Consider the following 11,452-nt stretch of genomic DNA (forward strand, 5'->3'; position numbering starts at 1 on the left):
CATATGAATATACAATTGGCCGTGTCTATTCTATAATGGTCTAAGTTACACACCGATATCTCGCCGACAAGTCTGGACAGGACATAATTAACTCTGATGGACAGTATTAGAGGAGGCTGGGTTTTTATCACTGCGCGAGGTCTACTGTTCACAGAACTACTAGTATAAATGTTTGTCTTGTTGTTAAAGATGGCGCAACGCTACCCACTAGCCGACCAGTGTGTGATGTTTGACGAGCGCACATCGGCACTGCGTGGTTCATGCTGCCCAGTGAGGCCCAGGAACCTGTTGCTTGGCAACGTGGCCAATGTGAAGCAGGAAGTGCCCTTCACGCTCCCGAGTACCACGGCTCCGAGGGGACTCTTCAACCGCCCACAACTCCCACGCACTTTGCACGCCACAACAGTTCTCTCCGCGCTGGATATCAGGGCTAGGCGCACTAGGGACAGGTCAGCAGCATTCAAGATTATTCGTTATTTAATATTATTTCATTTAGCAGGGTATAAGTTGATGATTATGTGGGTATTATACAGGATACAGCTCAAAAATTAGCTCTTATGTTTGGAAAAACATTTTCGAGTGGAGGTGGTTTGATTGATTGATTGAGTACTTTATTTGTGTAGATTACATACTACGGCTTATACACTTATATACAATAGCTTACAATACAGCAAATTATAGATGAATTTACATAATATAGGACTAAGAAAATAATTATTGAACTTTATATGATATGAAAAAGCAATTTGTAATATAATAACTATAGATAATATCATATTGTTATGCATCTACATAAATTGGCGGAGCTTTGGACATATCAATGTCCATTCTTCGGAAAGAATATTAAAAATATCCTCCCCACTAACTCTCTACCAAGTGGTAGAGAGGACTTGTAAGTCCTAACTCCGCCTAATAAAGAATTTTTTCATTTCAATTGATTTTTTATTTTATTTTTTTTGAACTGAATTGAATTTATTGCCAAAATTACAAATACATGTTTGTACAATATTAATTACAAGAGTATACAATACAATAATAGACATTGATTTTAACTTGAGTACAACAATATTATCAATGTAATATTTGGCACTGCCAACATAACAAACCTTGTGTGTTGGCAGTGAGGTGCAGTTCACTATCTGCTTCAAGTACTTTATATACAATTCAAATTTATAATGTTAAAGAAAGTATCTATTACAGTAATTTACAAAAATCGCAAAGCTTGGAAAAAAGAAAACTTGAAAATACTACATATTATATGAAAAGTGATATCCAATTAATTATTGTGACATATTTTATCGATATTATTATATTATATTATTAATTATTGTGACGTCTTGAGGCCACTTTACTTTCTTGCCCTATTACCTTAGATAGGAAGTATTGCTTTTCCGAAAAAAATTAATGTACCCCGATTTCCAAGTTTCTATACGTTTCAAGGTCCCGAGTCCAGAAAAGTAGTTTTTGGGTATTGGTCTGTAGTGTGTGTAGGAGTGTATGTGTGTTCTGTGTACACGATATCTCATCTCCCAATTTGACCTGAGATTGAATGCTTGAAATATGGAACTTAACGTCCTTACAATATAAGGATACGACACAAACAATTTCGATCAATTGCAATTCAAGATTGTGGAAAATGTTGTCAAAACAGAGTTTTTCGCGAACGGCCCCTCGATTTTGATCAATTTATACCTAAAATAGTCATCGATAAGCTCTATCAACTGCCAAAGTCCCCATATCTGTAAAAAATTCAGGAGCTCCGCCCCATCCATGCAAAGTTTGATTGTAGATTCCCAATTATCAGGCTTCAGATACAATTTAAACAAAAAATTTCAAGTGGAAAAACATTGAGCATGAAAATCTCTACAATTAATGTTTAGTAACATTCTCACCTAAAATTGAAAATAAGCTCGAAATTCGAGAAAATGTGATTATTCAATTGCAAACTGTTGATTCTATTAAATGATTCACTATGAAGAGACAGCAGACCTCGTGTGTCTCCAGCGTTATTGTCCTGTCACCAGCTAGCTCAAATCTTTGAATAGTAGACTTGAGATGCGCGTGAACACTAGCGTCAGGTGATCAATTTTCATAACGGCAAGGAAAGTTGTGTGAGTGCGCCACACCAGATTTTTGAAGAGCGTATCCACTTCAACCAATAGAGGCAAATCTTTGAAAAACGCCCCTCCAAGGGAGCTAAGTTTTTCAATCAGTTGCCAATCATATCAGAGAGAAGGATGGTGCAGATTTTAAGAAAGAATTGAAAATATTTAATTTCAATCAGCCCATATTGTATAAAAGATTCCTCACTGATTATTGGGAAGAATTATTTATATTGTGACACTATTTATATTGTATGAATGCAATGAGAAATAAAGAAATATTTTATCCACTTTTTGCTATTAGAAACAGAATCTACATTTGCCGACCACCTAATTCAAGAAAATCATAAACACACAAACATAAATACTGATCTACAAATTCAAATTTATTTATTTGCCATAAAATAATACAGATTGATAAAATACATTCAAATCGTCATAAAAAATCAAACACTAAAAAGGACCAGAATTAGACACAATAGAACAGTTTGAGATATACACCCAATTTAAAAGCAATAGACAATGTTATTAAACGAACGAACCAACTTCAAATCCTACATCCTTTTTGATTACCTTCTAGCCACTACAAACCCAATAGACACCACCAGCACAACAACACTAATCCAATAGACACCAACAGCACACTAAAATTGACATTCTATCCTTCTACTTGTCTATGAGTACAACAACAAGATGGCGGACCTGCCGAAAGATCTCGTTGTCAAAGTGAGTGATTAATTCATTATTGTAAAATATCTGACTGCTAGTCGTTTTTTTCTAATAGCAAAAAGTGATTTAATAATAGAATAGAGTAGAATATTCATTTTATTCAACATAATACAGAAATTTCCATACAGTTGAATAACGTCAGGAAGATTTACAGTCAAAAACTTTAAAAGATAATTCACACGGCACGTTATATGTAAATCATACATTAAAATTACATTGGCATGGATAAATCCATTGAAACACACTACAGTAGAAGCTCTCTTAACCGACCTCGGATCAACCGCTGTCGGATTAACCGACCGTTTACAGGAATATACAAACTTCCGCTGCTGCTGCGATAACGATCCAAAAATAACTGTCATGTTCCAACAGGTCGAACATATGATTCCGTAGCAAGTCAAAATTCAATCAGTTGCTCTCAATATCATGTGCGGGCAGTTTCTAATGTGCTAACTGTGTTTGCAAACTTTGATATTTAACAGTTTTTGATACCGTAATTGTTTATGTAATTGACTTTGATAGTGTAAAGAACAGTAGTGTAAAATGAGTGGTGTTAAACGTAAGACTGTTGTGACGATGGAACAGAAACTAAAAGCATAGAACGGCTTGATAAAGGGGAATCTGTTAAAAGCATTAGCGATGAACTCGGTGTTGGTGTTACCGGTCAAGGACTGGAAGCGTAATAAAAAATCAATTCAGGACTACTGCACCCATTTGAATCCGAAAAATCTTAACCTCTCGTTGCACTTTTAAAGAAACCTACAAACGAGATTGTTGACGATGCATTATGGCTGTGTTTACTCAAGAGCGGCGGAAAGTTACATCGATTAGTGGCCAATTTTGAAGGAAAAGGCGATGGCGTTACACGCTAAAATTGAAAACTGCGGGACTTTCAGGGCGAGTGACGGTTGGCTAGCACGATGGAAGAAACGTCATGGTATCCATTTTCAGAGTATATGCGGTGAAAAACTGTCAGCCGACCCAGGTGCATCTGCAGGAACAGTTTTTAAAAGCTTTTTCACACGTGTTTGAATGATTTTAACACCTTACGACTATTTACAATATTATTCGGTTTAACCGACCTTTTTCGTTATCCGACCACGGTCCGGTCCCGTAGGGGTCGGTTAAGAGAGCTTCTACTGTACATTCTATTTAAAAATTCGTCAATACTATAGTAACTCTTATCAACTAAGAACCTATATAAGTCTGTTTTAAAGGACTGCGTCCTAGGATTAAATGAGTTGGCAGCCTATTCAATAATTTCACACCAATATAACTGGGCTTTTTCTTATAAAGAGAAAGTGTATGATACTGAACACTGATATTATTCTATGCCTGGTATTATGAGGGTGTACATCTGAATTTGTTGTAAAGCTGTTTATATTTTTGCCACTAACATAATCACTTCATAAATGAAAATACAAGGAACTGTGAGAACTGAAAGATTTCTGAATGCATCTCGGCAAGTGTGGTTAAAGCCTAAACCTGCTAAGTATCTTATTGCCCTTTTCTGCAAAATAAATATTTTAGCTTATAAATAAGCATTCGTGATGAAAAACAACATTGAAGAGAACTATTTGATTTGATTGACTACCCAATCTTTGTGCTTCATAGTTTGCACTGTATGGATGTGTTGTATAATTGTACTGAATTTTGTGAATGGAATAGGAATAACGTAGCTTGATTTTATGTCGTAGACTGGACAGCCAGAGCCCAGTAACCCTCCACCCGTCAGGCAGCAGTCACCAGATCCAGTTCAACAGCAACGGACTCATGATGCGCGAACGTTGCTACTCACTAGACTCCAACAACAAGCTCACTCCGACGCCGCGCTACACCAAGCATAGCTCCAACACTACTACGACTACTGCATCGTCGCTTTGTAGCGCGGCTACTGCTTCGAGTAGCGCCACTAGCTCGCCGCTAGCGCTGTTGCCGTTCAGCGGCCGTCAGCGACAAATCAGCTGCGGCAGTCAGACAGATTTATCGCAGAGCGGAAATGAGGGCGACACTGAGTCCAGGGGTACTACACCCCTACTAGTATGTCGGCTGAGAATGCTGAGCAGATACAGGTAGATGGTTCGGATGTCACCTAGAATAGTTACAGTACAACCTGTAGTGAGATTCTCGTTGTAAAGATTTTCGAAAAGATAGGTCGGCATGGTTGTCAATTTTATTTTCTCATCTCCTACAGTAGATAGCTGTGATTCAAGTCGTCCAGGTATATATGATATGTTTGTCATTGTTGCCAACAATGATCAATTATATTTTAAATATCTAGATTCATCAAGAAATATATCTCTGCCCAAAGTCGTGCTGTTAAATCCAATATCTACTCCCGCCAATGCATTTTAGAGGTTTTGATAGCTTTCTTGAAAGATGTTTATTAAATCCATCTGTAATTATCGCTAAATATGGTGAGAAATCTCGCCAAAAGCCAAGATTATGGTTTATCAATTTTATGTGAGGACTTTTAGGTCTGTTCACAGTAATGTCGATTGAAACTTTCCCCGACGCCAAGACATTAGTTGGATAAAAGCATGTACGGAAATAAGTGAATGGAGCTGCAGTGTGACTTGAAGTGTGATGCTAATTCGATATAGCTAAATGGGCTTCGGCAAACTACTGTGCAACGACCAACAATTTATGTCAGTGATTTTAAACTATGTCTCACAAGCTATGTTTGATTTTATGTAACGACTCTGCAACGGGCATTAATGATTCACTAACACATCTTTATATTTGATATAATATATTCTGTAGTTATTTATATCTTCGCGATTTGGCAACGGTGCGGAATTGGAAAAAGATAGAGCTATCTGCTTTTTTCAATGACAGGTAAGAATAGCAACCAATGCTAATCAGGTGCTGACTTTATTATGTGAATCTTTTGTTGTTAATCCTTTTTTATAATGTATGAACATAAATTCAGTTATGTGGCCTTTTAAACGGCGATTGCTATAATCTCAAATAAGGTAGTGAGTCACTATACAGAAAAACAGATCACAGAATCACAGAGAGTTATGATGTCGAGTCACTACAAAGCTTTGCACTCCGAACAGCCTCTTCTGGTTAATTCAAATTATAGCGTACGGTACGTCAATATTTTCCCACTGTAGCGGTACTATACTCTGTGTATATTTTATTATGTTCATTTCGATTCATTTATGCATAAGTACGTTATCAAAATGATAGGGAGAGGAAAAAGATAAACTTTTGCTATTCCTCTCCCAAATTTAGATAAGGTTACACATAGTCCGAAATAGGTTAAGTCTTGTAGTTCTCAATATTCACAAAATTTTCAGTCCTCAAGTATTTTCACAAAGTAGATTTTCTAATAGATGCTTCAAAACTAAACATAGAAGAAATTTTACATTATTATAACTAGGGAATATTCACATATAAATATAATTTTGAAGAATTACCAAAAACAAACTTAATTCTAAAAGCACGTATTCTATTGTATGATTCTGTCGAAGTTATCAAATTTCATTCTAGTTACGATTCCCGTGTCCTGATTGCTGTTGCTTGCAGCCTACTTTCTAGACTAGTAGTTCTGTGAACAGTAGATCTCACGCAGTATTCTCATCCACAAGTACCTGATTAAACTATAGACCTTATGTAAATACAGCAATATACTGGCTTCTCCACACATCTGTGTAATCACTTGTCACCTGATTTATGATGAATATTCTGTAGTCTGATTTTTACTCCATATTGGCGTATGAAGGAGGCTCCTTTTTCCTTTTATATTATCTTGAAATGCAAATTTCCAAAAACTTGTATATACGTCGACGCGCAATTAAAAAAGAACATACCTGTCAAATTTCATGAAAATTATTACCGCGTCTCGCCGTAAATGCGCAACATGAAAACATATAAACATTTAAACATTATACATTTAAACATTAATAGAATGCCAAACCGTCGACTTTATCTTAGACCTCACTTCGCTCGGTCAATTAGTTTAGAATATTGTCTGCAATCCTTTTTACTGTCTTCCTTCTCAGTGTCGTGTCTTGCACCCTTTCATTGAAATTACAATTTCCGAAGACCTATGTCTGTTTTAAAAATCGTTTGAATTTTGATGAATAACATAGTTCAAAGTAGGTTATGTTCTCACGTATTTTCACGTCTTTTCACGTATTTTGAGGTCTTCAGATACAAATATCGGGGAATGAGCTTCGCTCTGGAGTACAAAAGCATAAAAAATTTATTACGAAAGAAGAAATTATAATAACATTCATAGAGAAATGTTCTATCTAATCACAGTAAATTGAGATTAATTCCAGAGGAATGCAAAAATTTCTCTCACAAGGCCCAGTTGCACAAAAGCCGGTTGAATTTTAATCCTGATTAACTTCACGTAAACCAATCAGAGAACATTTCAAAAGATGGATCTACTGGAATTAATCAGGATTAAAAATAACCCGGCTTTTTTGCAACCGGCACCAGAGACAAGAATAATATAGTATTTTTAAATACTTATTTTTAATAAGTTAGTATTTTTCTTACTTATCCTTAATCTATGCCGGCACTAAGTACCTGATTGAATGATTACAAAAGTTCAACAGCTGAGTCATAATTTTGACACAGTCCCATACACATGAACTCGCTCACTCACTTACATCACCAACAGACGACGAAATGATTATGGTATCAGCTGTTTTTCCAAGGATGAATAATAATTATCTTTTCAATATCCTTCAGCGAGTTTTCCCAGGGATGAGACCTAGTGCAATCGAATCTTTATATTATAAACCTACTATGTTCTGAATTTCGTGAGAATCGTAGAGCCGTTTCGAGATCCGTGAAATACAAACATATAAACATCTAAACATCCAAACATCTAAACATCTGAACATAATATAAACATATAAACAGTTAAACATAATTTGCTCGTTTAATAGTATAGGATACAAGAGTCAAATATAGACAACATAATATATGATACAAAATACAAATATATTACATCAGTAAGTTACACTTTCATTACCCTATGAATGAAGGAATGAATGAATTTTATTTGCCAAAAACAAAATACAAAGATAATATGTCATAGTATATAAAATACTATGATAATATGTCACCTGATTTTCACCTTATAACCCAATATTCCTAGCTAATGTATAAAAATCATCAATCTTGTAATTTATAACATTTGTCTTCATCTGTTTGTTGTGTGGTTTTAGGCCTACGTACAGGAGGTAACCAAAGAACTGGCCACTGAAATCAAATCGGAGATCCGCGAGGTTATCAACAAGGTGGAAGATGTTCTGTCGGAAAGTGCTGACTCGTTGGAAACCAACGGCTCACTGAACAGTGAGGCCGGAAAACGCTACAGCATCGACTTCAACGCCCCGCCAATGCTGGCCACAATGCAACAGAACCAGTCCTACCAACCTGCCCCATTCACCGTGTATGGGTCGCCAGGAGGCAGCCAGTTCTACCAACCTATGGTGGCCATACCTAATCAGGTTAGTTCACATTGTTTAGTTTTCATTTTTAGTATACATTTTCACAAATTTTTAAATTAAATTTTTTTTAAATTTATTTATTGCATAAAATACTATACTATAATACAATTATGACATTGGAGGAAAAGCTAGGCTAAGCCTGTACTATTTCTCTCCAAAATTTTGATGAAATGTTAATGTTGTCCAAAAGATAAGGTTATGTAGTCACACACTGCTTCGTCACTTGATTTTCGGTCAGAAATGATGATTTAAAATTTTGAATTTTGAAGGTTGATTTTATACTCTAAATGAATCACAATAAATTATAAACTTCAGAAATATTGCACTTATTTAAAAAATTGAATACACAATCAAAAACCTACTCACTATTTTGAGTATACAAGAATACAATATCTTTATTTAAAAAAAAATAAAACAGTTTATAATAATCATCGTCAGTTCTAACAATATTTTCATTTTGAAATAATTGAGTCAATTTGTCACTATTAAAATCATTACAATTTAGATAATTATTCATCTGTTGAGTAAAATCTTGATGAGTGAAGAAATTTAATTTTGGAATTTATATTGATATATTTAAATGCGAAGAAAAATAGTTGTTTCAAGTTGAAAAAATATCACATAATTAAATCCATACGTTTTATAAGGAATAGAGTTTGTACATATTTTTAATACCTGATGTGTCCGTGTAACTGGTACCAATACTAGCATTGATTGCATTGATCAGGTAACCTACCAACAGCTGACCAGTACCCCTTCGCTGCCCACGTTCACGATGGGGGGGAGCCAACAGCCTCAACAGGGGGGTCCCTCACTGATGCACACCAACAGCAGCGACTCTGTGTCTCTCATGTCAGACCATGTGGAGAGTATCTGGCTGAGCTCACCTCCGAAGTTGTCTCCGATCTCAAGTCTGAGCTGAAGTCGGAGTTCCGCGAAATGGTCAGTAATTCATTCACGTAAACTTTTATTTATTACTATAAATAATAGAGTGTAGTGAGATTCATCATTCATAGAGATTAGATTAGCATAAAGCTGGGTTTACACCAAAGTTATTAACAAAATGTTAATAACTTAATCCTTAAGGATTCTATTGGATTGAACGGAACTTGACAAACACTATGTTCATCATGATAAGTTGTGTTCAATCTAATAGAATCTATAAGGATTAAGTTATTAACATTTTGTTAATAACTTTGGTGTAAACGCAGCTTAAGAAAACATCCCATAGTATAGGGTGTTTATGTTCCAAACTCCACTGTTAACTCAAGCTGATAGTCCTATAGTAAACGCAGATTAGATTAGATTTCTTTACTAATTTACGTTAAATGACGGTAATGCTAGTTATTCAACGAATTTCACAAAGTAAATAATTAATCAATGAGAATAAAATATAGAATGCATTAGAATAACGATAATATAATAATGTGATGTAACTCCATAAATCAGCGGTGTTTCAACAAATAATTGTTGATTTTCTTAGAAAGAATAAAATCTCCTTCACATTAACACACGACCGGTAAAGGAGATTGGAGAAGCAGGTCTGTAAATACCTGGTTTTTATAGACCTTGTGAAGAAGCGGTGATGGTGGCTCCTCTATGAAAGAAATTGGTAAATTTCAAGCAGTAAAAAAGTTCAAACAGTTCGTCTGCTTTGTGTTTGTTTACATTTGATATGTCATCATAACCTGTCTTCTCATTAAAAGTACTTTTAGCCTACTCAAAATTTTTAAATTCTGTCTTACATTTTATTCTAACTGAATAATTTGGAACGGAAATCAACATTTCAAGCCTTCACTGAACCGTTGTAATTGGACAAGTAACGAGTATTTGTTTGTTTTGACAAATCTCCAATATTTAGAATAACATGATGCAATTTAAAGCTTGAAATTTACCAATTTTTCTCAGAGATGGTGCCACCATCACCCGCTTCTCCAATTTGCGTCTACTATAGTAGTGTTTTATTTAGTAAAAGTCGTGACACATACAACCGCACCGAGCCCGTGCCGAGGACAATAAATCCAGCGTTATTGTCTGTCACCAGCTGGCTCAGATTTTTGAATAGTAGACTTGGGATGCGCGTGAACACTAGCGTCAGGTGATCAATTTTCATAACGGCAAGGAATGTTGTGTGAGTGCGCCACACCAGATTTTTTAAAATTGATCATTGGTGTTTTAGGTGAGCGCCGTCGACGGTCTAATATCGCCCGACGTCCGTTCATCGTCGGTGAGCGAAAATGGCGACGTTGCCGATAATGGCAACGGCGGGCAGAAAAATGGCAACAAATGCTGCAGCCATTCGGTGAAACGCAATGGATCCATTGATGGCCAGACCTCCACGCCGGCCGCCAATAATGGACCATGGAAGGACTCAAAGTCATTTCGGAGAATATAAGCGGCGAGGAGCTGCTGAAATATGGCCATCCCACTCTCAAAGATATGCGCCGATCCACTATGAACAGTATCAGTTCCCAGGATAGTGGTAAGTCTAATCAAATCATACATTTTCACTCACTTGTATTTGTTCTGTTTCTCAACTCTCAGATCGGTTGCACAAAAGCCAGTTAAATTTATTGGTGATTAATTCACGAGAGAAGGCTTTTTCGAAAAGAAGCTTCTCTGATTGATTCTCGTGAAATTAATCTTGATCAATTTAAACGGCTTTTGAGCAACCGGCACTAAGGCCCGCCGCAAAGTAGACCCAAGCTAATCCACGAAAAGCAACCCACGCCGTGGGATGTTTTGTAAACCATTGCTATAATTATTCATAACTAGCTGGCCCGGTGAACTTTGTACCGCCAAATAGTTAATGCATCTCATGGCAAACTTTAGCTGGATGCGCACCTGATGAGGCGCGATGCGGCATTTTGCATCCAGGTGCTTCTTGCTTATTGGTTTGAATGGAAAAACTCACACACACTGAATCGGGCATGGCGTGGAACGGTGTGATAAGGCAATCTCCATAAGATCAACACTTCGTATCACCAAGCCGCGCCTCCTCAGCCTTAGCTTAATGTGAGGCACTATATTTTTATGAAAATTATTCAACAATCAGTTTTACATTTATATCTTAATATGGATTTCCTGTGTGCTTAGTTATTTGTGCAGCAGTTTCTATTTTAGATATAATTGAATGCAGCTTGC

General features: G+C 36.2%; 1 protein-coding gene across 1 annotated transcript; it reads left to right on the forward strand.

Moving 5' to 3' along the window:
• Positions 1-4,766: 4,766 nt before the first annotated feature.
• Positions 4,767-10,624, forward strand: LOC120356537. Its single transcript, XM_039445478.1, has 4 exons — positions 4,767-4,903; positions 8,024-8,308; positions 9,036-9,250; positions 10,488-10,624. The coding sequence occupies exons 1-3, from the start codon at positions 4,874-4,876 to the stop codon at positions 9,228-9,230; spliced, it is 510 nt and encodes a 169-aa protein (XP_039301412.1). The 5' UTR covers positions 4,767-4,873; the 3' UTR covers positions 9,231-9,250; positions 10,488-10,624.
• The last annotated feature ends 828 nt before the right edge of the window (positions 10,625-11,452 follow it).

This window comes from Nilaparvata lugens, unplaced genomic scaffold (assembly GCF_014356525.2).
Source record: "Nilaparvata lugens isolate BPH unplaced genomic scaffold, ASM1435652v1 scaffold7030, whole genome shotgun sequence".
Lineage (NCBI taxonomy): Eukaryota > Metazoa > Arthropoda > Insecta > Hemiptera > Delphacidae > Nilaparvata > Nilaparvata lugens.